At 43.9% G+C, this 27,800-nt stretch overlaps 1 protein-coding gene across 1 annotated transcript in view; it reads left to right on the top strand.

The window, feature by feature from the left end:
- ipo9.S (importin 9 S homeolog) overlaps nucleotides 1-27,800 on the top strand; it is a 42,315-nt gene continuing 14,515 nt past the window's right edge. The window contains exons 1-16 of the mRNA XM_018249403.2: nucleotides 1-282; nucleotides 630-691; nucleotides 5,574-5,660; nucleotides 5,739-5,940; nucleotides 6,681-6,769; nucleotides 6,866-6,952; nucleotides 7,999-8,118; nucleotides 8,193-8,293; nucleotides 8,923-8,981; nucleotides 15,776-15,924; nucleotides 16,391-16,489; nucleotides 17,330-17,436; nucleotides 26,638-26,777; nucleotides 27,001-27,160; nucleotides 27,234-27,460; nucleotides 27,617-27,765. Coding sequence (XP_018104892.1) covers nucleotides 135-282; nucleotides 630-691; nucleotides 5,574-5,660; nucleotides 5,739-5,940; nucleotides 6,681-6,769; nucleotides 6,866-6,952; nucleotides 7,999-8,118; nucleotides 8,193-8,293; nucleotides 8,923-8,981; nucleotides 15,776-15,924; nucleotides 16,391-16,489; nucleotides 17,330-17,436; nucleotides 26,638-26,777; nucleotides 27,001-27,160; nucleotides 27,234-27,460; nucleotides 27,617-27,765 — 1,986 coding nt within the window. The 5' untranslated portion in view covers nucleotides 1-134. The remainder of the gene's footprint in view (nucleotides 283-629; nucleotides 692-5,573; nucleotides 5,661-5,738; nucleotides 5,941-6,680; nucleotides 6,770-6,865; nucleotides 6,953-7,998; nucleotides 8,119-8,192; nucleotides 8,294-8,922; nucleotides 8,982-15,775; nucleotides 15,925-16,390; nucleotides 16,490-17,329; nucleotides 17,437-26,637; nucleotides 26,778-27,000; nucleotides 27,161-27,233; nucleotides 27,461-27,616; nucleotides 27,766-27,800) is intronic.

Genomic DNA, 27,800 nt, shown 5'->3' with positions numbered 1-27,800 from the left:
CGTGTCCCCGCCTTAGTCTGCGTGCGACCCTTGGCGGGCGGTGTTGGCGCGCTCTGTGTTGTCGCTAACTCCTGTCAAGTGAGTGTGGGTTCCGGTGTGAGACTTTCAGGTGTCTGCCTGATTCCACTGGTGCTATGGCTCATCCACAGCAGGGAGGGCTGCCTGCAGTTCAGGCCGGGTTGAGAGAGGCCCTGCTTGACACTCTGAATGGCATCCTTTCTCCCGGACACGAGGTGCGAGCGGCTGCTGAGGAGCAGTTGAAAGTGCTTGAAGTGACAGAGGGTGAGTGGGACGGATGCCAGGGATGAGGGCTCGGTTGAGTTCACTTGGAGTCTCAGGATGGAGCCCATTAGACTTATTCAGTGAGAGGCTTATGGGAGCTGCTGCTGCTGCTCATCTTTAGGGATGTAGACCACGTGTTCTGTATGGGTTTAATTCTGCTGCAGACTTCTGTTTAGCTGGAAAGTTTTTTGTAGACTGATTTGAGAAAAAATATCCCCCCCCCATTCATTATTTACATTTGGAAACCTCATTCTTTATTCAAGCTTTCTTCTCACCAATAACATACCCCCCACCCCTCTCTGATCGTCCACTTTCTCATAGTCCACTGTTTCCTCCCTGTGTGACAGAGTTTGGAGTCCATTTGGCAGAACTGACGGTGGATCCACAGGGTGCTCTCGCTATCAGACAGGTAAGGCTTCATAATATGTTCAGAGAAAGACATTCAACACAGGCTTTGCCTGACCTGCTGTATTTTGTTGTGTTCACGTTACTTTTTTTGTTTTTTGGAGGTTTTTTTAGCTATCTATTTTTTAAATGAATCTACACACACTTTCAAATATAACTGGCAAATTAAGTTATGCCATCAAACCCTGAAATAATTGAAAGTAAAATGAAATGTAGAACCACATTGTTAACGCGGCTGTTCACCTTTAAAACAGGTCTGGACTGAGAGTCAAAATAGGCCCTGACATATCGGGTACTCGATGGCCCTATCAGTCCACACAGAGGCCCAAACAGCCACCACCAGCCCACAGCCCACTGACTTTCTATGGCACCTTATAGCAGCCCCTTTGGCATTTGCCAGAACTCACAGATTGCCAGTCCGGGCCTGCTTTAAAATAACTATTTGTCAGGGGCGCTCCATAATGAGGCGAGATGAGAAACTCAAGCAGAGCCCCACTGGTTACCGGCAAAAAATGCAACTCCAGGGGTTGTTCACCTTCCAAACACTTTTTTCAGTTCAGTTGTTTTCAGATTGTTCCCCAGAAGTAAAGACTTTTTCCAATTACTTTCCATTATTTATTTTTTACTGTTTTTCCAAAATCAAAATCTAAAGTTGAATGTTCCACAAGGAACAACATAATTAGACGTGGACAAACTTGCAGCTGAATACATGTTGTACTTTATTGCATTTATTATTTGTTACAATGAAAACCAATAAAAATTCTCTGGTGTCTCTGGTGTTTCAGTCTGGCAGCTCAGTAATTCAGGCGCAGACACTGAGCTGTTACAATTTTGCAACATTTACTTGATACATTTCTCAGCAGCATCTCTGGAGTATTAGCAACTATTGTATCAATTCTAACAGCTGCCTGTAATGAAACCCAGCGATCCTGACCAGCAGGGACAAAGATAAGAAATGTATCAACTAAATGTATGAATTTAGAACAGTTTAGGGAATCGGCGACCCCTCCTCCCAGGGCTGCTTTAGAATGAGAAAAAAGACATTGTACACTTCAATATTAGAAAAATGGTGAAACACAAAAAATAGAAAGTAATTGGAAAAAGTCATTATTTCTCGTGATCTATCTGAAAACAACTAGTTATTTGAAGGTGAACCACCACTTTAAGGGGCAGATTTATCAAAGTGTGAGATTAGAACTCACCCCAAAAAAATTCACTTTCTATTTATTCCTATGGGATTTTTCAAAGCATATTTATCAAATGGTGAATTCCATTGATACGATGGGTTAGTTTTTCTGTGGTGAGTTCTAATGTCACATTCAAATGTCACACAAATCTGCCCCTGAGTAAAATTTCCAGTTTTCAAACTTGAAATAAGGCTCTTCTAGCACAGAAATCGCAATTGCTCTTTTCTGTGCCAGAGTGTGGACCCACAGGACCCCCTTTGGCTCCAAAAAAGGTGAGCGCAGGAGGGAGGAGACAGCGTAGGGGCCAGGATCTCCCTTGTGTTTATTATGATGTAGAGTAAATGTGTCTATATTGTACTAGTGCAATGTCTACTTTTAGTGAAGTTGTCCCATTACGATCTACATCCATAAAAGCATGTTCCATTGAAAATATTACTTAAATATTGATTTATCAGAAAAAGTATATTGTAGAAAGTGATATTCTGAGACCATTTGCAATAGGTTTTACATGTTTTTTGTTTAATTATTTAGCTTTTGTTCAGCAGGTCAGTTTGCAGTTTCAGCAGTCTAGTTGCTGAAACTACCTTAGCAACCATACACTGATTTTAAAAAGATTATAATATGAATAGGAGAGGATGTGAATAGAAAGACGAGTAATAAAAAAGTAGCAATAACAATACATTTGTAGCTTTACACAGCATTTGTTTTTATGATGGTCAGTGACAACCATTTGGAAGCTGGAAAGAGTCAGAAGAAAAAGGCAAATAATTAAACTATAAAAATAAAAAAAATAAAGCAATTGCCTAGAATTAGCCATTCTATAACATACCAAAAGTTAACTTAAAGGAGAAGGAAAGCTACGGAGGCATTTTATTGCTAATAGATTAGCTTCAATAGTGCAAGCTAGAATGCTATATTTATTCTGTAGAATGCTTTACCATACCTGAGTAAAAAGCTCTAGAAACTCTCTGTTTGTTTAGGATAGGAGCTGCAGTATTAACATGGTGTGACATCACTTCCTGCCTGAGTCTCTCCCTGCTCTGGGCTCAGATTACAGTAGAGAAGGGAGGGAAGGGGGAAGAGGAGCAAACTGAGCATGCTCTTGCCCAGGGCAATGAGTTTTAAGCTGAAGGCAGGAAGTCTGAAACAGAAGCCCATGTATACACAATAGAAGGAAAGAAATGCAGTGTTTCTTTTGACAGGGGACTCAGAGCAGCACTACTTTGGGGGTTTACTGGTATATTTAGATGGACCTTTCTGATAAGGCTTACTTAGATTTTACCTTTCCTTCTCCTTTAAAGGAACAGTGACATGAAAAAAACAAGTGTAATAAAAATATAATGCACTGTTACCCTGCACTGGTAACTGCTGTTTACTTCAGAAACACTTCTATTGTTTATATAAATAAGCTGCTGTGTAGCAATGGGGGCAGTCATTCAAAGGAGAAAATGCCAGGTTATGCAGCAGATAGCATATACGCTCTGTAGAACATAATGGTGTTATCTGTTATCCATTATTTATCCTGTGCCATGTAGCCTTTTTTCAATTTCTGCCATTGTGTAAGGAGCGTCTGACGGCATGGGCAAGATGGCGGCGCCCACGGGAAGCCACGTGGCCGCCGGACGCCAGCGCGTACCGTCCGCGCCCAGTGATGACGCTGACGCCGACGCAGCGTATTGACGCTCGGCGTCTGACGCAATCCTGCGCATCTTGGCGCGAAGATGTGACTATTTAAGGGCGCTGCAGGATTCAGCCTATGCCCGTTTATAGGTTCCTTCTTGTCAAGTTCCTGGGCGCTATATTGATATTCTGACTTCTGGTTACGACTCCTGCCTTGATTTTGACTACGCTTGTTTGCCGCCTGTACCGACCTCTGCCTGGATTACGACCTTGCCTGTTTGCCGCCTGTACCGACCTCTGCCTGGATTACGACTTTGCCTGTTTGCTGCCTGAACCGACCTCTGCCTGTCTTCGACCATCCTCCTGCCACTCCCTCCTGTACCACGAACTGTACCTTCCTCCTTGGTTCTCACCTAAACTGCGCCTACGGGCCTGACACATTGCTACACAGCAGCTTGTTTATATGATCTATAGTAGTGTTTCTGTAGCAAACAGGCCTGTTTTACCAGTTCAGGGCAAAAGTACATGATATTTTCATTACTTTAAAACATTAACTTTTTGGTGTTACCGTTCCTTTAAAGCTTAACCACCCCTTTAATCACCTTCCTGTGAGCCTAGTCACTCACCAGTCCTCCTCTCAACCAAATTTGTTATTGCTAATTAAAAAGTAGCAATAATATTTATAAAAAATAAAAGAAAAAAACAGTCCTCCATCTCGACCAGTCCTGCTCTCTAAAAAATGCTCTGACCTTCGGTACAGTTCCTCTAAAAGCTGTGCTACTGTCATATTGTTCCAGTGACCCAGGCACCCCCTGCACCTCTGTGGGCAAGTGCATGTGCAGTATCGAACTTTTCCCACCAATGTTTTAACTTAGCTTACACCCATTTTAAATAGGTGCAAAAGGTGCACTGGAACTATATGGTAGCATGGTGCTCACAGGAAAAGTATCCCAGCCCAGTGCCTTTTTTATTTTAAAGAAAAAGGTTGCTTTTTGTGTCCCTTTTTTTAATATTAAACTTTTCCTACTTTTGGTGTTCCCTTAACAGTCATTATTTTTGCAAGGACTCTCCAGAAAAAGCATGTTACTAGGTGGTGTTTTTCCCACCATATAACCTGGAACCTATAAACATAAATGTGTGGTCAGTATGCTTGTCATTTTGTCTGCTCGTTACAAATACCTTTTGGCAGGAAAAGGGTTCAAACAAGCAGCTCACTAATACTTTTTGCAATTGCAATTTGCTAAATTAGTTTATAAATGTGTCAGTCTCATTCAGAAGTGTCTGCAACAAATCTGTTAACTTTAGCCCTACTGTGCATAATCTGAACTTTAATAACGGGCACCCATCACATAAAAACTGGTTCTACCCCAACAGAGCCCACACTCTAGAGGCTGTATATAACTTTTTTAAAGAAAGCCTTATCTGAGACACTTGTTCATTACGCCATTCATGTGCCCCAACTTAATGCCCATGGACATGCACATAATATGTGTCTTTTCTCCATCTGAAATGTAGGCTCTGTTGGCAACCCACCCTTCTACCTAATGAGCTGCTTCTGAGAAGCAAGATAGGATGGAACATGAATAGTAGAAAACAGCTAAAGCTAGGGGTAGACAAAAGACGCTCTTCTCAAGTACAATGACGTAATCGTCCTCCCTTAAATAGAAATACCTGCCAAAATCTGCTTTACCTGTAAAACCTTGGATTTAGTAGAATCCTAAGTTCAGCCAAACCCTAAAGAGACTTTAAAGGTCTGTGAAAAATTTAATTTGGCAGTGTTTTCTTTACTGGTGGCACTTTATTTTATTTTTCACATATCTTTATATGCACATTTAGGGTTTAGCTGGGTAATCCGCCAATAAAGTATCGTCGCCATTGATATCCTTTGTGATTGTACACTTTTCCCTTTATTTTTAAGTATTTGTATCAGTTGTATTCAAAAAGTTATTTTTATTTGATACACCATTGTCAATCCTATTGGAACTGGTCCATAATCTTTGTAGGTTCTCTGTGTAGCATCACGACCTGACCATTTAATAAAATAGAGCCTTTAATCATGTATTTCCTTTGTTTTTGCAGTTGGCATCAGTGATTCTTAAACAGTACGTAGAGAATCATTGGTATTCTCTTTCTGACAAGTTCAGATTGCCAGAAACAACTGAACGGGTTAGTAATCTCTAAGGAATTTAATATAACAGGGTTGTCTAAGACATATCTATGGTATTAATTATTTATTATTCACAGGCCAAAACTGCAATTCGCCAGCTACTTCCTACAGGGCTGCGAGAGTCTATCAGTAAGGTGCGCTCTAGTGTAGCTTATGCTGTGTCTGCCATTGCACACTGGGATTGGCCTGAGGCATGGCCTCAGTTGTTCAACTTACTTATGGAGATGCTGGTGAGCGGAGAAGTCAATGCAGTCCATGGAGCAATGAGAGTGTTGACAGGTATGTAAGCAGCCTTTTGTAGTTGTGCTGAATCCATCCTGCAGATATTAAGCACTCAAATGCAAACTCAAAATAGATATACAGTTATATTTGCATTTTGTTAGACGAGGGCTTGCAAGGTGTTAAAAATCCTATTGGTAACTAAGCTGCCATATTAGTGACAATGTTGCCTTTCTTTTTTTGCTGGTTTTTTTTTTTTTTTTTTTTTAAGTAGCTTTAAAGTATGGTGATCAGACTTATGGAAAAATTCTTTATTTTAAGCATTACAAATACCATACCTGTATGTCATTGATAATTTTTAGATTACATTTTTTTGTTACTTTTTGAAATTAGAGTTGGTAATCCTACCATTACATTTTTCTTATATTTTATTTATTTATATTTGCTGTGGACAACATTTAATAATTGGCATTATTACTTACTATCAATAATTATAAGTATATTGTACAGTAAGCTGATCTATATTGTTCAATATGCTCACCAAGTATTAAAGGGGTTGTTCACTTTCCAATTTTACATTTCAATTTTGGAATAAATCGTAAAAAATGGAAAGTAAAATTATTTTTCTGGTGTACTCTCTGAAAACAACTGACCTTTTTGGAGGGTTAATAACCCCTTTAAATAAAAGACCGATACAATAGAATGAAGAAGCTATAATATAGCAAAACCCAACATAATCATACCAGCCACTACTCTTTACTGGCTATAAGTATCTCAATTTTTAATCCCAATTCTTTCAGAGTTCACCAGAGAGGTGACCGACACACAAATGCCTTTGGTTGCCCCTGTTATTCTTCCAGAAATGTACAAGATATTTACCATGTCCGAGGTATGTCAGATATGTATTTAAGCTAAGGAATGTTTATTATTATTATGTGCAAATATTTTCATCTCTATATAAGGCTGATAACTATTGGTAATCCAGGTTTATGGCATTCGAACGCGTTCTCGTGCAGTTGAGATCTTTACCACATGTGCCCATATGATTTTTACCATTGAAGAGCTTGAGAAGGTGAGTAAAAAAATATATATGTATCTTAGTGTGTCAGCCGTGCTACCACAAGTTTTCTTTTTCCTCTCCCTCTTAAAAACTACCAGAAATCCCAAATCACAGCTATGCATTTTTCATTTCCTTAAACTTTGTAAATCTTTGGTTAAGTTGGCCATTGATGTAACAATTACAATCTTTCCTGAGACCATTGGTCGCAGGAAAGATTGTTAGTTTGCAATACAGATGTGTTGAATCTTCAGATATACAGGTAGAAACAATAGAATTCCACCTGTATCTGATGATTCAGCACGAACAGTGGGCGATGTTTGAAGGCCTCCGATCAATAGATATCTGTGGGTTAAAATTTCTACGATCGGTTGTTTAAGTCTACTGATCTACTACTAACCATTCTAATGAAATAAGTTGGAAAAAACATCAAATCGGATGATGTTCAAGCCATTAAAATTGACAGACTGCAATCATACAAAGCTTATGTCTGACAAATAGTAGTGACAGTCACACATTGATATAGTCAGATAAGCAATACATGCAGATATTTTATCAGTAGCTGACCTAAATCTTTTAACCTGTCAACTAAACGACCGATCGCCATGGCATGAAAAATGTCAGGACACTCCACACATAATCCAAAAATAGTATGAAACGAAGTTCCTTTGCATATTTCTATGGCCAGCTCTATTATTGGTGAGGCTCACATTGGTGCATTAATGTGGTCCTTTCCCTACAGATCTTTTGCCCACGGTATGATCACATTGTTGGCCCCTGCCAAGTGGGTGGCCTAATTGGGCAAAGATCAGCTTGTTTGGCAAGTGGAGCTTAAAACCACTCCGACCAAAGCCACACTGACTTTCAGTACAGGTACTATCATGTTGATTTGTGTAATGTGTCACATACACTTTTATTTTTCAATACAACTTTGTTTTCCGTAAAATGTACAAAAAGCCTTTCTTGTAAGTGTATAGTCTATTCTGTAGATTTATTTTACTGCATACTTGAGACTTGTGAAGAGCAAGTGAACATCATAGTATGTCTCTATAACTTGACAGGGTGTTGCCCATGCTCTGATCTTCCCAGTTGTGCAACAGTTTACAGAAGCATTTGTGCAGGCGCTACAGATGCCTGATGGTCCAACTTCTGACAGTGGCTTAAAGATGGAGGTGTTAAAGGTACAGAGTACAATTTTATTCTTAACCACAAAAGAGCCTATACAAAAGCTGGGTTCTAATATACATTTCTACAGGCGGTGACTGCTCTTGTGAAGAATTTCCCGAAACACATGGTGTCCTCAATGCAGCAGATCTTGCCTATTGTGTGGAATACTCTAACAGAGAGTGCAGCATTATATCCTTTCTGTGCTGTTTCAAAGGACCCCTAGAGTTTACTTTCCTAAAGAATATACTAAAGTTCAAATAAATATCTGCTTATTTGCTTGTACAGGCTTTTTAAACTTGACAACTAGAATTGTTCCTACAATTTTTGTGCATGAAGTAGCCCTTTTAAGGCTGATGGCAAACTGTGGAATAGTGAGAAGCAGACTGCCAATTACTTGCTTCTGTGTTGTCTCCCTATCACAGGTTTATGCTGATCAAAGTCAAAATACCCCATATGCCATCAGTCTAAAGAGCCTGTTTAGCTAGCCGTGCTTCCAATAAGCTCAGGCCATATTGATCCAGGCCGTACCCACAGCTTTTTATAAAGATTAAATTAAAGATTATAATTATGGTAAATTTTAACCAGACAGCCTGAGCCAGTGATGCATTTATAAAAGCTGGGGAGCCTGGAAGAAAAAAATTATACGTTCATTATTTTCCTAGAAGACAGAAGTGCAGAAAAGTGTTGTGAATGTCTATCCTTTGCGAGGTATTGTAATTGTTTTATTATTGGCTTCGTTTACCTGTTTACTATTTTCACAGCTGTTTGTTTCCCATAGCCAGTTTTTAAAATGTGTTTTTCCTTAGTTAAATTTCTACCTATGTTAGGACAGAAGTAAATGACACTGAGGATATTGAAGATCCCGTTGATTCAGATGGTAAGACTTTCCATTTCTTACATAAATGAACATTGAAGTTCTTACATAAATTTACTTTGTGTACTGTAGACGGTAACTTTCACTTTCCCATCCCTCATAAATACAGCCCAGCCAAATGCATGCAACTTGTACTGTCTTTTCCAACCTCTGTGAACACAGACCCTGTTATTGTCCATACTTGCACTGGAGGAGAAATAGCTTATCTTAAGAGTCTGTGGGGCTCATTTATCAACACTGGGCAAATTTGCCCATGGGCAGTAACCCACGGCAACCAATCAGATTGCTGCATTCATTGTTCTACTTGCAGCTGCCTTTATAAAGCCATTCACTGATTGGTTGCTATAGGTAACTGCCCATGGGCACATTTGCCCAGTGTTGATAAATGAGCCCCTGTGTGTGTGTCTGTGTATGTGCTTATATATAACTTGCATATGTGGAGTTTTTGTCCACCAAGCAAAGTGATTAAGTCTTCTAGATTAGTTAATTCAGGAAAAAATAAAATCTCATGAGTCTTATTTTCTCTCACCTATATTGGAGGACAAAGGCACCATGGGGATGGAGATCCTGCAGCTTGGAGAGCGGACACTAACATGTTAAAAGTGACTCCTCTTCTTGCTCTGGTTTTCATCCCCTGCCTCCTCCTCTATTTAGTGTCCTCAGAAGGAGACACAACACTTTAGTGGCTGGAGCAAATTACTTCAGTTAAGGTCATGCCACAATGGGGACAGAGAGCTCTAGGACTCCAGTTAGGTACAGCACCTAAAAGACTTGCCCGTCTGCCTTACTGCTCTACAGAGCTCTGCAGGCATGCTCCATTCTTCCCTAGGCTGTTGTTCCCGCTCCATGGAGGTCTGCACCAGCCTGACCACACAGGGAAGCTATTCTCATCAGGGCAAAAGAATACTGGCTGAACAGGTACGACACCACGAGGGGTAAATCTTTATTAAGGGTGTCTACCGGCTTTCTTCCATTCCCCACCAATCAGACCCCCTCCCATGTCTAGCTACGGCCCGGCCCCACAACCATATCTCTCTGCCATCTGTCTGAGTTCTGCATCTCTTAGCTCAGACACTTTCTCCTGTGTTCACAGACCGTTTCGGCAGGCAGGCACGGCAGCTAGACCTCTCTGTAATGCTACCTGCCGCACCAGCATTTCTCCCCGCTCTGTCCCACCGCCACCATTTTAGACGGCCTTACTCTCTTACCGTGCCTCAGGTCCAGTCTCCCTGTCTGCCAGCTGTCAGACACCTTCAATTCAGCTCGCAGACAGAATCGCCAGGCAGGGACAAAGGCAGCTAGGCTGCACACCTTGCTTTCACTGCTTCCCCCACGTGGTTAGCCACGCCCACCGCAGCCATTTTAGATGACTTGGCGCTTTCCTGCACTCCGGTTCTCAGTGGCAGACCTGACAGGGAAGCAGGACAGCAGAATAATTCCTGCATTGCCAGACGTTAGATCGCCTGTCTCCCGGACCAAGGCAAGTACGGGGGGGAATAATCTCCCTCACGCGATCACCAGTCCCTACAGGGATAACCGTGCCACCTTATCTATGTCTTGCAGACACAGCACAAGCACAGGACCCAGTCCCTTTACATGGGAACCCCATCCTACCATCTCCTGCCTCCACTCCCATACAGGGACTCACTGGCAAGGAGGCAGACTTAGCCAAAACCTCAGCATCCACATGCAATACAGGCCTGATATCCTATTTTGCGTGTACAGGGTGTAGAGATAAATTTCCCACTGCTTCTGCTGAATCGGTGTGCTCAGCTTGTAGACCCAAGACTCCCTCGATGCACTCACACATCCATCTGGGAGCAGATTGGCTACAGCTGAATCAGATCTAGTAAGTAACCTGGCCCTCTCCCTCGCTGGCCTACACAATTTAGCCCGCATACCTGAAACACTGGACAAGGTTTTAGAGCGTCTCTCTAACCCAGCACAGACACTGGGCAAACACACATGGGCTTCCAAGCGGCCACCTGATTCTCCTCCGGGGGCTATAGGGGGCCTTAACTCCTCCTCCGATGAGGGACAAGTCCCGTCAGAGGGCGACTCTGAACAGGATCCTGACCCGGACCCTGAAATCCCCAGAACACTGGGAAAGTGGAGGGACTAATACAGGCGGTCCTTCAGACTCTTAATATCGAGGGTTCAGCCTCTGCTCCTGAAACTGGAAAGAACATTTTCAAGACACAGAAGAAGGCATTATGTGTATTTCCGGCATACAAACAACTTGAGGAGATCATCAAGTCTCAGTGGAAAACCCCCGACCATAGGGTACAAGTTTCTAAGCGCTTCGCCCAAGCATATCCATTCCCTCAGGAATGTATGGAACTCTGGTCCTCGCCTCCTACAGTCGATCCACGAGTTTCCAGACTGTCAAAGGCCACTACCACCCCAGTAGCAGATGCAGCTTCCTTCAAGGACCCAATAGATAAGTGGCTGGAGGGTTTTTGTAAAACTATTTTCACCACCTCGGGAACAGCTTTCAGACCAATGTTTACAATTGCCTGGGTGGCAAAGGCCATTGAAATGTGGGTCAAATAAGCGGCTCAGTTGCTTGGATCAGAGGATTCCACTACAGATCTCCTACTCTCCCAGATATCAGACGCTACAAAGCTCTACTCACGAAGCGTTAATGGTGGAGCTCATACGGACCAATATGCCGTCCTGCTCGATTGCTGCTCTCGCAATATGCCGGTCACTCCTCGCCGGCTACTACATCAAAGCCACGAACCGCTACCAAGGTCAAGAATACCAGGAATCCGGCACAGTTAAAATCAACGCTCGGCTTTATTCACGTAAAGGAAGGATTACAGTGGAGGGTGTACAATTCTAACGCGTTTCATGCCCCATAGCTAACTATGGGGCATGGGGCATGAAACACGTTAGAATTGTACACCCTCCACTGTAATCCTTCCTATGCGTGAATAAAGCCGAACGTTGATGTTAACTGTGCCGGATTCCTGGTATTCTTGATCTGCGCCTTGGTAGCGGTTGGTGGCTTTGATCAGACGCTACAGCCTACATATGTGACGCAGCCTTAGATGCCACAAAGATGGTTGCCAAAGCATGAGCACAGTCCATAGCGGCTTGCCGATTTCTCTGACTCAAGAATTGGGCTGCAGATCTGACATCCAAAAGATCACTAGTAAGTTTACCATTCTTGGGTAAGCAGCTCTTTGGGCCAGAACTCGACAAGATTATCTCACAGGCTACAGGTGGCAAGAGCACCTTACTTCCCCAGAGTAAGCCCAATAGGGCCCCTTTCAGAAGATGACCCTTTTTTCTGCCCTTTCGTCAAGGTCAGAGATCAAGGACACAGACGGAAAAGACCAACACAGGGTCCCGCCCTAGGTACCAAAACAAACAGAGATCGAGCTGGAACGCCTCCAAGGTTTCAACCAAGACCTCCCAGGACAAGCCCAACTCCACGTGAAGGTGTGCCCACCCTTGGAGGGGTACCCTTAGGTGACCGCCTAAGAGCCTTTCAGGAGTCAAGTAACGGACCAGTGGGTCCTCAAAGTAGTATCCCACGGATATTTGATAGACTTGTCATGACTTCCTCCTCGCATATTCTTCATATCCCGAGTACCCAAGAAGGAACCCAGACAACAGGCGTTCCTAACAGTTGTCCAGGATCTCGCAAGATCCGGGGTCATTCAACAGGTTCCACAGACAGACAGAGGAAGAGGTTTCTATTCCAACCTCTTCAGTGTTTCCAAGGAGGACGGATCTTACAGGACCTAAAAGCCCTCAACCTTACCATAAGAACACAGCATTTCAAGATGGAGTCCATCCAATCTGTGTTAATGTCCATGGAAAAACACGAATTCATGATGGTAATAGACATAAAGGACGCTTACCTTCACATACCCATTCACAGAAATCATCACAGTTTTCTGAGGTTCAATGCAGAGGGGGACCACTGGCAGTTTGTAGCTCTACCATTCGGACTGTCATTAGCACCCCGCATCTTCACGAAGAATATGGTGGCAGCATTAGCAGGACTCCGACTGAGGGGCATAACTGTAATACCCTATTATGACGATCTGCTAGTAAAGGCATCTTCCAGATAATTAGCAAACAGCCACACCTCTCAGGTACTCCAGACCCTGACCCAGTTGGGCTGGGTAATCAATTGCAACAAATCCAATCTGACTCCAGCACAGAACATGGAATATCTTGGATTGATCCTAGATTCCAGACGGGAAAAAGCCTTCCTTCCAGAAGACTAGATCAACACCCTACTTAGCAGGATTGGGATACTGAGACAGGCAGACAGAGGCCCACTTTGAACGGCCATGTGAGCCCTAGGGACAATGGTGGCATCTTTTCCAAAGATACCTTATGCCCAGCTCCACACCAGACCCCTACAACAGCTGATACTACAACATCATAGAAGCGATCGGGAGAACCTGGACAGACAGGTAACAATCTCGGAGGAAGTCAGACTATTCCTCGATTGGTGGCTCCAACCTCAGCTGATGACCTCGGGAAAGCCCAACCACACATGGACGGTGGTAACAACAGACGCCAGTCTCAAGGGTTGGGGAGGAGTGCTGGATCAACGGACGGTCCAAGGCACCTGGAGCCAGACAGACTCCTACCAATCAATCTGCTGGAACTCTGAGCAATATGGTATTTGTTGGAGCACTGGACTGCGCTACTACAAGGCAGACCAGTACGGGTGCAGTCAGACAACGTGACACCGGTAGCCTACATAAGGAAAAGGTGGTATTCCTGTTGGCAATTAAATTGGCACGCAGAGTGTCTGAATTTGCAGCATTATCGTGCCAGTCCCTATTAACCATCATACACTGTGATAAGGTGGTACTACGACCAACTCCAGAGTTCCTTCCAAGGGTTGTATCGGATTTTCATATTAATCAGGATTTGGTGGTTCTGTCACTCTGTCCAGAACCAAAGAATTCACTAGAGAGGAAGCTCAACAAACTGGATGAAGTCCGTGCCATTACAACCTACCTGAAGGTCACAAAGAAAATCAGGAAGACAAAGTCACTGTTCATTCTCACGGATGGTCCCAAAAAGGGAAAGAGAGCTGTCAAGGCAACCATAGCTAAGTGGATCCGGTCCACTATCATCAGAGCCTAGCAGTCAGGGGCAAGCCACCCCCTTCAAGGTCCGAGCACATTCTACACGCTCAATCAGCACTTCCTGGGTATGTTCGACACCAGGCATCGGCTGAGCAAGTGTGTCTAGCCGCTACTTGGTCCTCCATTCACACCTTCATGCGCTTCTACAGGTTGCACACACAGGCGTCCGCAGAAGCAAGCTTTGGGAGGAAGGTGTTACAGACTGTTCTAAGCTGAACATCTAAATAGGGGAACAGTTCCCACCCTCGGGTTGCTTTGGGACATCCCCATGGTGCCGTGTCCCCCAATATAGGTGAGAGAAAGGAAGATTTTAGTACTTACGCTTAAATCCTTTTCTCTCATCCTACATTGGGGGACACAGGCACCATGGGGATGAAGATCCCTTGGAGAGCGGACACTAAAATGTTAAGTCACTCCTCCTCCTGCTCTGGACTTCATCCCCTGCCTCCTCCTCCTATATTCAGTTTCTCACTGAAGAAGGAGTAAGCTAACCCAGATCACCAAAAAAAAATGGAGAAGTAGTCTCCCCACCCTTTAAAACACTGAAGAACATTTTTGAACTATCAACCATATAGGAGGAGGAGGCAGGGGATGAAGTCCAGAGCAGGAGGAGGAGTCACTTTTAACATTTAAGTGTCCGCTCTCCAAGGGATCTTCATCCCCATGGTGCCTGTGTCCCCCAATGTAGGATGAGAGAAAAGGATTTAAGTGAAAGTACTAAAATCTTCCTTTTAACATTTACAACAGTGATACAGAATATTACAGTTGCCTTAGTTTAAGCATTTTGAGAATTTTATGACTGGGCACATCGGCAATTTGTCTCTATCATGTTTTGGTTAATGTACTAGTAATACTAAAAAAAATCTACAGCTGTGTTAAAATGGGAGCAGTCAATCAAGTTGAATAAGGCAAAACTCAATATTTACATAGATTGTAACAAATATATAATAGACTAAATAAATACATGATAAAAATATGAACTCTTCTTCCAATGCTATGTCCCTAAATATGCCTTCTGGGCCTGGTGGATGACCTCCTACCTACAAATAAAGCAGGGACATTGGTGAGCCCTCTTCTTTTTATGCCAGTAAAAAATGAATCATGCAATGGATACTCCCTCCCCCTCCAAAGAATGCTGCTTGGATAGAATATCAGATGCGCCCTTTGATTAAATTAGTATTTGAAACCCAAGGTCACCCCAATAAATCAGGTGGCATATAGAGCCCCTGGCTAGATATGCATTACACTATTAAATTAAAATATTTGCATAACCAAGTGTATGAATCTTATGCTTGTACCGGATACTGCTGTAAGCCCTCTCTTCCCCTTCTTTAGCCCTTCCCTGTTTTAATTGAAAAATTAGGCACCAGACTGTGAAAATCCTTGGGGGATACCTAACATTTTGGCTCCCCTTTCTTGGTGAATTGGGTTTTCCTTGTCTTTTAACAGCCAAATGTAGTTATAAACTCTGCATCCTAAGTGTTCAGTTTTATAGGGATAAGTGGGGCATTCAAATTAATATTGCAGTACTAATCTATTCAGAAAACCTTCTGGCAGAGAATATGCAGGTGGTTGGCCAATATGTAATTGTATTCCTTGCATATAGGTCTAACTATATATTTAAACATACTTCAGAAAGTTTTATGCATGCGTGTTTTTCTTGTTTATCTACAGGAGAGGTTTTAGGTTTTGAGAACCTAGTTTTTAGTATCTTCGAATTTGTGCATACGTTACTTGACAGCAAGTTTAAAGGGACACTGAAGAAAGCCCTTCCAGAGTTAATTTATTACATTATCCTGTACATGCAAATAACCGAGGAACAGGTGAGTATCCTATGGCATGTGTATTATTCTCTCCACACCCCACACCCCCCCCTTCATTTTCCATTAACCTTTTTCTGGAGCACACCGATAAAACAGTTATTGCTTATCCTTTTATGTAACTGTGGCATATTCCTCAGCATTATACATTATTCTCTTGTCCAGTAGAGTTTACAGTCTAAGGAATGTGGTGGAGATGGGCCAAAATCAATCACTTAATGATTGGCCATGTGAGATGACAATGACTAATCAGTTAGTTCTGTGCTTTTGAGAATGCACCTTAGGTGAGGTCAACCTTAAACTTGCATTGTTCATAGGGGGACAGGACGTAAGGGCAGATCATTTTCAGACTTTGATGCTCTAGTATATTTTGTATAACATCTGTATGATAGACATTTGAACTTTTATCACTTTTGTGTTATCAATGTCTTCCGTTAAATACTATTTTTCCACATTGTTTTTTAATCAGATAAAAGTTTGGACAGCAAATCCTCAACAGTTTGTTGAGGATGAAGATGATGACACTTTTTCATATACTGTCCGTATTGCAGCTCAGGATCTACTGCTAGTAAGTGAATTCTGAACTTTTTTCATTTGGATTTTACCTTTCCCATCTTAATTTTTCTTAATGCTTCTACCTATATTGGTCACATGAACATAACAAAATACTAGTTTGAAATAAAACTAGTTTGAAAGAAACTGTCAAAGTAATATAGGACATAAGGATGTATTTATTTATTTTTTAGTGCATTTGGCCTTCAATGTGGGGTTTTTGTATAACTCTGTGCTCTCTTGAGTTTTTCATCATTCTGTGTGTCTCTCTTGTCAGCCTGGTTTTTCAGTCTGAAAGCCAGGCAAATGTATTTGCTTCTGTGTATTCATTTCTGATGATTAACATCAGCACAACATAAATATTATTAGCACCAAGGCCCTTTTTATCAATGTGCTTGAAGAAGACTAGGTGGCAAATGTATTACATTTCAAATTCTAGTTTTCGCAGTCAATCAAGAACATTGCAACACAAATTTGCAACATTTAAGTTTTCAGAACGTAAATTTTCGAGATATATCGATCAAAAAATCTCAAATTCAAAAGAAACCATTCCGTTGCTAAAACCTGGCAAGCATCTTTGGGAGGAGTGTTTTTTTTAAACATTCACATTTATAAAAATGAGAGTATTGTGATTTTTCGTCTGTGCAAATCAATGCAATCAAGTCTTTCTGATTTATGATTGATGCTAGCGGTCAAGAAAAAGATAAATTGTAGAAATAACTTTTTACATAGCTCTCTTACTCTAAACAACTCTAAAATCCAGAAACGCCCATATTGCTAGGCTTTCCTTGTCCTTTCAATATTAATGCCTGTAAGTGTAACCTCCTTTTATTTTTCTTTCTTTTACTTTCTTAAGGCAGTTTCCAGTGAATTTCAGAATGAGAGTGCTGTGGCACTAGCAGCATCAGCCACACGTCATCTTCAGGAGGCTGAGCAATTCAAAGCTCAAGGAGGAGAGAATTGGTAAGTGTTTATTGCTTGTTACATGAAAGTACCTTAAAGGGATACTGTCATTGGAAAACATATTTTTTTTCAAAATGCATCAGCTGATCCAGCAGAATTCTGCAATGAAATCCAATTCTCAAAATAGCAAACGATTTTTTTATATTGAATTTTGAAATCATATTGTCAGTTTCCCAGCTGCCCCAGTCATGTGACTTGTGCCTGCACTTTAGGATGGAACTCATTTCTGGCAGGCTGTTTTCTCTTGCCTAATTGGGGGACACAGGCACCATGGGGATGAAGATCCTGCAGCTGGAGACTGGACACTAAATAGTTAACTTTAAACTCCTCCTCCTCCTGCTCTGGGCTTCATCCCCTGCCTCCTCCTACAATCTCCAGTTTTGTTGGTGTCCTCAGAAGGAGAAGACACATAGTTAGTGGCTGGAGCAATTGATCAGGACTGCGTGTTAGGATCATGCCACATTATGGGGGCCACTGACATCACTCAAAGAGCCTCTCCAGCTGACAACTACTCTACCCTATAGCCTTCCCGCTCTACGGAGGTCTGCAGGCTCGCTCCCTTCTTTCCCTACGCTGTCTTCCCGCTCCACGGAGGCCTGCAGCAGCGCTCTACACCTCTTAGGTGTATATCCTTACACAGACAATTATATATGTGAGTCTTCACATATATTCTTGTTTGTGTCTGTGACAGGGAAACCGATTAAAAGGGCACAGTACAGCTGGCAACGGTGGTGAGTACATTCCACCCTTCTACCCTCTCTTTTCTCTACATAGCCTGGAAGTATTTATGTAGAAAGTGCTTAGAATACAGTGTTGAAACAATGTTTTGTCTGTCTGTCTAAACACTGTCCTTGCTGGTGTTCCCTACAGGAGTGCCCCATTGCTCACTGTTCTTTTCACATTGCCCTTGGAGCCCTCTTGGTATCACCTACCTTCCTATATGCGCATCGCTACTCTTCTCGCGCCTTTTTTCTCCTGCTTCGCCGTCGGCGCCAACGTGCGTTCCACCTTGGAACGCACTTCCGCTTCCGCCCAGTCTCTGCCTCATGCGCAATACCATCTTACCGCTCCCGCGCTGAGACGGCTCTTCTGGCGCCAAAGCCCCCTCACCCTAACGGCTGCTGCCTTCTCTCCCAGCACCTCGGCCCACATTGCTCCTACTTGGAGCCCCTGCTTCTTAAGTCTTCAGCGACCGCGCTCCTCTAGTCCAGGCAGACGTCTACAGGCAAGTATTCCTTCTCTTAAAGGGGCACTACACCTGGTATACATGGGTTTCCCCAGGGACTCTAAACCCTCTATTCTCTGTCTCCACAGCACCTTCACTATTAGGAGGTTCTTATCCTTGCATTTGCCGGATTCCCCTGCCTCAGCAAAAATAAATAATTAAAAAAAAAATTCTCAAATTGGAGAAAGAGCATCATGGCAGATAAGACAGAAGAGCCCAGGACCTCTAAGTCCTCAGCTCACACACGCCAAAATACTCAAATCACGTTTCTAGCCTGCACCAAATGTAAGGCTAAATATAATTCGGCTTCGGCTGAATCCGTGTGTATGGCCTGCAGACCTTCAGATTCCTTGCCACCACCTTCGGCCAGTACATCTGAGTCTGAGTTGATCAGGGCCCTTTCCCTCTCACTTGCAGGCATCCAAAACCTGGCCCGCATCCCAGAGACATTAGACAAGGTCCTAGAGCACCTTTCTCAACCCGCTAGAACTGCCGACCTACCCTCAGGTCCCAAACGCCTTGCACCCTCGCCACCTGATTCCCCTAGGGAACCATATTCTCCCTCCGATGAGGAAGGCCAAGTCCTATCACAGGATGACTCCGATCAGGAACACACTGATCCAGATCTAGACACCCCTAGAACCCAAAAGGAGGTGGAAGGCCTGATACAAGCGGTGCTTAGTACTCTTAACATAGAGGAGCCCGTCTGTTGAGCCAGCGAAAAATATCTTTAAGAGACAAAAGAAGAGTTCCTACGTCTTCCCAGCTTACGAACAGCTGGACGACCTAATCAAGGCCCAGTGGAAACATCCAGACCACAGGGTTCAAATATCAAGGCGCTTCTCACAAACTTATCCCTTTTCTCAAGAGTGCACTGAGCTCTGGGCTTCACCCCCGGCGGTTGATCCCCCAGTTTCCAGACTTTCCAGGAATACCACCATTCCGGTGGCAGACGCAGCAGCATTCAAAGACCCTATTGAGAAGCGACTGGAGGGGTTTTGCAAATCTTCCTTCACAGCGTCCGGATCCGCCTTTAGACCTATCTTTGCTATTGCCTGGGTCGCCAAGGCCATGGAGGTCTGGGTAGAACAGGTTGCGCAACTTCTCGGGTCCGAGGACCCCACCACCGACAATCTCCTCTCTCAAATAGCTGATGCTACCAACTACATTGGAGATGCGGCTATCGACGCAGCAAAGATGGTGGCACAGGCCTCAGCCCAGTCGGTGGCAGCTCGCCGTTTCCTTTGGCTGAAGACATGGTCGGCCGACCTCACATCTAAACGCTCCCTAGTCAGCCTGCCCTTTCAAGGAAAACTACTCTTCGGGGCCGAATTAGACAAAATAATCTCACAAGCAACTGGCGGTAAGAGCACACTACTCCCACAGGCCAGAACCAAAAGACCAGCCTTCAAGAGACGCCCCTTTTTTCGACCCTTTCGGCAAGGCCAAAGGTCAAAGACACAGTCAGACAAACCCAACACCAATTTCCGCTCTCGCTACCAAACTAAACAAAGGTCCAGTTGGTCGTCCAACAAAGCACCGGCCAAGTCCTCTCAGGACAAGTCCGCTTCCGCATGAAGGGGTGCCCACCCCCAAAGGGATCCCACTAGGAGGCCGCCTCCAATCCTTTCGGAGGTGTGGGAACTCAAGATACGGGACCATTGGGTTCTCCAAGTCATCTCTCAGGGACTACTAATAGACTTTACCCAACCTCCTCCCCACAGATTTTTCGTATCCAGACTACCCCGACAACTTCACAACAAGAGCAAATTTCTCTTGGTCATCCAAGACCTTGTCACAGCAGGAACTATTCAACCAGTTCCACAATCAGACCGGGGAAGAGGGTACTATTCCAACCTTTTTATGGTCCCCAAGAAGGACGGCTCCCTGAGACCTGTGCTAGATCTCAAAGATCTCAACCCTTTCGTCAGGCGCTGCCACTTCAAGATGGAATCTATCCAATCAGTTTTGGCATCCATGGAAGACGGGGAGTTCATGACGGTCATCGACATAAAAGATGCCTACCTCCATATCCCCATCCACCCAGCTCACCACAGGTTTCTCAGATTCTTTGTGCACGGTCAACACTGGCAGTTTGTCGCACTACCATTCGGACTGTCATCAGCCCCCCGCACATTCACCAAGGTGATGGCGGCAGCACTAGAAGAACTAAGACTACAGGGCATTCCTGTCATTCCCTATTTGGACGATCTTCTCGTAAAAGGCGAGTCGGCATCAAAAGCCCTTCACCACACGTCTCAGGTCCTAAAGACCTTGACAGAACTGGGATGGACTGTCAACTTCAACAAATCAAAGCTCATCCCGACTCAAACGATAGAATACCTGGGGCTGATACTGGATTCCAGGAAAGGGAGAGCTTTTCTTCCGAGAGACAAGACCAGCACCCTCCAGGGCAGGATTCGAACCCTCCAGAGTTCCCTCAGGGTCCCTCTCCGGACGGCCATGCAAACCCTAGGCACTATGGTAGCATCCTTCCCAGCCATCCCCTATGCACAATTCCACACCAGAGCCCTTCAACATGCAATTCTGCTGCACCAACGCACGGATCGCACCAATCTAGACCGCCGGATAGTCCTTCCGGAACAGGTCAAACGCTCTCTCTCCTGGTGGACTCAGCCACTGCGGACAACTGGGGGGCGACCCTTCCCTCCTCTCCACTGGATGGTTCTTTCGACGGACACCAGCCTCCGGGGCTGGGGAGGCGTGTTGGGCCAGACGTCAGTCCAAGGTCTTTGGAATCAGGAGGAACATTCTCTCCCCATCAACCTTTTAGAACTGAGGGCAATTCGCTACTCACTGGAACGCTTGACGCCCCTCCTCCGCGGCCACACCACCCGGATCTAGTCCGACAATGTAACAGCAGTCTCTTATATAAACCACCAAGGCGGCACAAGGAGCCCGGCAGCCCTACGGGAGGCACAACACATTCTACTGTGGGCAGAAAAACACGTTCCGGCAATCTCTGCAGTACACATACCAGGGGTAGACAACTGGCTGGCGGACTACCTCAGCAGAGAAACCCTAGATCAGGGAGAGTGGAGTCTGCATCAGGAAGTTTTCCAACTCCTCGTGGACAGATGGGGTCTACCGGAAGTAGATCTGATGGCATCCCGAAGCAACTGCAAGGTCCCTCGATTTGTGGCTCGGAGCATGGACCCACTTGCACTCGCAACAGACGCCCTAGTGATTCCCTGGCGTTTTTCCTTGGCCTACATCTTTCCTCCTCTGGCACTGCTTCCAAAGGTTGTCAAAAAGATAAAAAGAGAAGGCACTCCGACTATCCTGGTGGCTCCATTCTGGCCCAGGAGGCCGTGGTTTGCAGACATTGTGGCACTCGCGAGGGACGCTCCGTTTCGCCTTCCTCTACGGCACGATCTGCTGACTCAAGGCCCTGTCGTCCACCCGAATTCTCTTCAGTGGGCTTTAACGGCATGGCTCTTGAAGCCCTAGTGCTGCGAAGAGCGGGAGCCCCATCGGATGCTCTACCTACCATGCTCCGTGCACGCAAGCCGGTCTCTTCCAAGATATACCATAGAGACTGGAAGATTTTCATCACCTGGTGCGAACGCAGAGGTACAGACCCACAGAAGGCTACGGAGACTGAGATTCTCTCCTTCCTACAGGAGGGCTTGCAGAAGGGGTTGGCCTTGAGCTACCTGAAGGTGCAGGTATCAGCATTGTCTGTTCTTCTTCAAGAAAAACTAGCCCTAAGGAGTAATATCAGAACGTTTCTTCAAGGGGCTATCCGGTTAATACCACGTATCGCTGTCCAGTACCACCTTGGGACCTCAACCTGGTGCTCTCAGTACTCCAAGAGGATCCATATGAACCTATTGACAAGATCCCTCTGTATACCCTTACAGAAAAAGTGGTTTTTCTTCTGGCCATCACATCAGCTCGCAGAGTCTCGGAATTGGCGGCACTCTCCTGCAAGTCACCCTTTACCATCTTCCACAAGGACAAGGTGGTCCTCAGACCTACTCCAGATTTTTTACCGAAAGTGGTGTCGGAATTTCACCTTAACCAAGATATTGTAGTGCCTTCCTTGTGCCCAGAACCCAAGAATCCAGGAGAGCGCAAGCTTCACAACCTGGACGTTGTTAGGGCTCTCGCCACATATCTACACACTACCAAAGAGGTCAGGAAAACAGACGCCCTGTTCATCATTCCCAATGGACCCAAACGTGGTGCCAAAGCAGCCAAGTCTACACTTGCCAAGTGGATTCGTGCTACCATCATCAGAGCATACGCACTTAAGGGTAAAGAATCTCCACTTCAAGTGAGGGCACACTCTACTCGCTCGATTAGCACTTCCTGGGCAGTTCGGCATCAAGCATCGGCGGAACAAGTTTGCAGAGCGGCCACCTGGGTGTCCCTTCACACATTCACGCGATTCTACAGGCTACACACACAGGCTTCAGCCGAAGCTGTATTTGGGAGGAAGGTGTTACAGGCTGTCATTACTTAAACGCCTACTGGGGCTTACAGTGTCCCACCCTCATGGGTTGCTTTGGGACGTCCCCATGGTGCCTGTGTCCCCCAATTAGGCAAGAGAAAGAGAGATTTTTGTACTTACCGTTAAATCTTTTTCTCTTGTCCTATATTGGGGGACACAGGCCTTCCCTCCCTGTACCGACACTGGTTAAATTGTAGTTTTACCGACTCACGTTGGAGTTCGGTTCGGTTTTTATATGTTTTTTCAACCTTGTTTCTAAGAGGTTTGGTGGGGGTAGAGGTCCTCCTCTTCTGTTTTTGGTCATCATGCTCCTTCTTCGGTCGAAACTGGAGATTGTAGGAGGAGGCAGGGGATGAAGCCCAGAGCAGGAGGAGGAGGAGTTTAAAGTTAACTATTTAGTGTCCAGTCTCCAGCTGCAGGATCTTCATCCCCATGGTGCCTGTGTCCCCCAATATAGGACAAGAGAAAAAGATTTAACGGTAAGTACAAAAATCTCTCTATTTCTCCTATTTACTGTAACTGAATCAGTCTCAGTGGGACTTGGCTTTAACTATTGAGTGCAGTTCTTAGATCTACCAGGGAGCTGCTATCTGGTTACCTTCCCATTGTTCTATTGTTAAGAGCCTACCTGGCGCTTTATCAAGCTTGATAAAGGGCCAGGTGGGCCCGAAAAGTTGCCTATTTGTATGATGTGGGCTAAATAAATTTTTGGTGCACTTTTGCAACTTAAACACAGTGTGCTGCTGGTTCCTCTTTACATATTGTTATGACCCAGCGACAGGAGTGGGTCCTCCAGTTCAGCACCTGACACTACAAAAAGTGTGTATCAATGAGGTGAGTGCTCCACGTTAACAATTGTTCTGTTGTTAGGATGCTGGGGAGGTTGATATCACTCCAGCTTGCAGTACAGCAGTAAAGAGTGACTAAAGTTTATCAGAGCACAAGTCACATGACTGGGGGCAGCTGGGAAACTGACTATGTCTAGCTCCATGTCAGAATTCAAAATTGAATATAAAAAAATCTGTTTGCTCTTTTGAAAAATGGATTTCAGTGCAGAATTCTGCTGGAGCAGCACTATTAACTGATGTGTTTTGAAAAAACATGTTTTCCCATGACAGTATCTCTTTAAGTATGGTTATGCAACTATTCTTTATGACCCTTGTTTTAGAGTTTAGAGGGGATGGCAAATAAACACATTTAAACCTCTTGTGATTCTTTTAGTCTCTGATAATGTATGTCTACAGTTTTGAGCAAAAGCTACTAAAGGTAAACTATCATAGGGCAGTAGTGGTATACACAATGTCTAAAGAATCAGGAGCAAATAAATCATATTGAGAATCTATGACAGGGATAGGGAACCTGCGGCTCCAGAGCCTCATGCGGCTCTTCATCCTGCTTCCTGCGGCTCAGTCTTGCGGCTTTGCCTGTCAGGTCGTATTTACAGCCCTCGCACCTGCTGGTGGCTTCTTGAGTGTGTGAGCGTGGTAAGCACACTCAAGAAGCCGCCAGCAGGTGCGAGGGCTGTATTGACGTCCCAGGAGTGGCAAGACTGAGCCACAGCAAGATGATTCATCATGGTCCTTACCGCGGTCACACACTCAAGACAAGAGAGAGACGATCAGCATGGAGCTTCAGAAACAGAAGTCACATTAATAAACAGATGCGAACACTAGCATTTAATAGGGATATTCAGTGTTTAGTTTATTTCAAAGTAGCCCTGCATATACACAATGCACTTCTGTTTGTTGTATTCTGTTGTTGTAACAGTTAAAATTAAAAAAAGTTTAAAAAAGTTTATAAGCTGTGTTATGTTTTGCGGCTATAACAAACAAGGGAAAGTTGTGCTCACCACTATTTTTTAAAACCATTAGGCGGGGGTGCAATGAGGGTGTGACCACAAAATACATATAGTCAAATACAAGAATCCTCTGCACTCAACCCATTATCAATATATTTAAGACAGACATTTTGTGCATACTGCTACTAAAAAATGCCTTACCCTTTAAACAAAACAGGGATTGTTTGTCCATATATTGCAATATATTTAAGCTGGCCAACTACGTCAAAGTCATCCCATATCTGGCCAGTCCTATGCTCAATTTCATCTGATTCATTAAGAATTCTATTGCTTCATTATACATTTTACAAAGGGACTTGGTTTTACCTGCAACTTAACTTGCTGCTTTCAAAGTAAACCTCCATACTTGGCTGCCCTTTTATTAGACACCAGTGGGATCACCTGACTATAGCTGGGAAGGGTGGGAGCTACAACATGGAGCTGGTCACTGCTCCTGTATAAACTATAACAAACAAGGGAAAGTTGTGCTCACCACTATTTTTTAAAACCATTAGGCGGGGGTGCAATGAGGGTGTGACCACAAAATACATATAGTCAAATACAAGAATCCTCTGCACTCAACCCATTATCAATATATTTAAGACAGACATTTTGTGCATACTGCTACTAAAAAATGCCTTACCCTTTAAACAAAACAGGGATTGTTTGTCCATATATTGCAATATATTTAAGCTGGCCAACTACGTCAGTCATCCCATATCTGGCCAGTCCTATGCTCAATTTCATCTGATTCATTAAGAATTCTATTGCTTCATTATACATTTTACAAAGGGACTTGGTTTTACCTGCAACTTAACTTGCTGCTTTCAAAGTAAACCTCCATACTTGGCTGCCCTTTTATTAGACACCAGTGGGATCACCTGACTATAGCTGGGAAGGGTGGGAGCTACAACATGGAGCTGGTCACTGCTCCTGTATAAACTATAACAAACAAGGGAAAGTTGTGCTCACCACTATTTTTAAAACCATTAGGCGGGGGTGCAATGAGGGTGTGACCACAAAATACATATAGTCAAATACAAGAATCCTCTGCACTCAACCCATTATCAATATATTTAAGACAGACATTTTGTGCATACTGCTACTAAAAAATGCCTTACCCTTTAAACAAAACAGGGATTGTTTGTCCATATATTGCAATATATTTAAGCTGGCCAACTACGTCAAAGTCATCCCATATCTGGCCAGTCCTATGCTCAATTTCATCTGATTCATTAAGAATTCTATTGCTTCATTATACATTTTACAAAGGGACTTGGTTTTACCTGCAACTTAACTTGCTGCTTTCAAAGTAAACCTCCATACTTGGCTGCCCTTTTATGTTTTGCGGCTCCAGACTATTTTTCTTTAGTGGGAGAGGGGCAAAATGGCTCTTTTGATAGTAAAGGTCGCTGACCCCTGCTTTAGACCTTTATTAAAATATTGGACAGCAACCAGTTATTTAAAGGATGCGGGTTAAAGTGGCTTACAACAGTAACATTGGGAAAAATTTATGGGAAAAATCGCATAATCCGAGCATTTATGCTTAAAAAGACATTTTATGTAGAGTACAGTTAGGTGGGAGTAGTGTAAAATGTCACTAATGGTTTATATAGACGGCGCAATACTATTCCTATTTTACTTGCTTTCCTGTATACATAGGTGGAAGATACATGAGGCCTGTATGCTGGCCCTTGGGTCAGTAAAGTCTGTGATCACAGAAGGCGTTCAGAGTGGACGGGTTCAGTTTGATATGCATGGATTCCTAACTGGTGTTATTCTTTCAGATCTCAACCTTACAGGTGTGTGCAAGCGGGTTTGTGGAGCTTTATAAATTAGAGCAGTGGTTAATAGCCAGCAAATGTATTGCATCTTTGCATTACCAGTAAAAAAAGAAAAATTAAAACCTATATTAGATTTATTTTGGTGGGTGATTTTGTGATTTAAAAAGTTTAATTATGCAGAGATATCATTGTGAGGTTTATTGTTAAATTTAATTGTAATATAGCCAATATTCTCCATCAGTATCTCCATTCCTCCTGGGACGTTCTCTCTGGGCTGCCAGTCGCTTTACAGCAGCAATGTCTCCTGAGCTGATTCAACAGTTCCTTCAGGCAACAGTTAGTGGACTGCATGATAACCAGCCACCATCTGTACGCATTTCTGCTGTCCGAGCCATTTGGGGGTAAGGACTCTTTCTCTTAACACTCTGTTGTTGTCTGTTTTTGTCACCTTCATTGGTTTTTACTTTCTTCCAGGTACTGTGACCAGCTTAAAATATCAGAAAGTACCCATGTGTTGCAGCCATTTCTACCAAGTGTTCTTGATGGTTTGATACACCTTGCAGCTCAGTTTACATCTGAAGTGCTGAATCTGGTAATGGAGACGTTATGCATTGTATGCAGTGTAGATCCAGCTTTTACTGCCAGTGCAGAGGCCAAGATCTGCCCCTTCTCCATCGCCATATTCCTGAAGTACAGCAATGGTGCGACTCAGCGGGAAAGGGCAGATGTTTTTTGATGGGAGGAGGGAAATTTGACTGGTGGCAAATATTTAAAGGTCATTGTTTTTCTTTAGTCTGACACCTGTTGGGGATATACCGGGCAATGATTGTCTGATCTTTTTCTCTGGCCCTTCTCAGATCCTGTGGTGGCATCTCTGGCTCAGGACATTTTCAAGGAGTTAGCTCAAATACCCCAGTGCCAAAATGCCATGCAGATGAGGCTTATACCAACTTTGGTTAGCATTATGCAAGCACCTGCTGAAAAGATACCATCTGGACTCTGTGCAGTAAGTAGTACTTTGATGTTACAGGCAAGAATATG

This window comes from Xenopus laevis, chromosome 2S (assembly GCF_017654675.1).
Source record: "Xenopus laevis strain J_2021 chromosome 2S, Xenopus_laevis_v10.1, whole genome shotgun sequence".
Taxonomy (NCBI): Eukaryota; Metazoa; Chordata; class Amphibia; order Anura; family Pipidae; genus Xenopus; species Xenopus laevis.
This window is presented reverse-complemented; position numbering and strand designations above follow the sequence as displayed.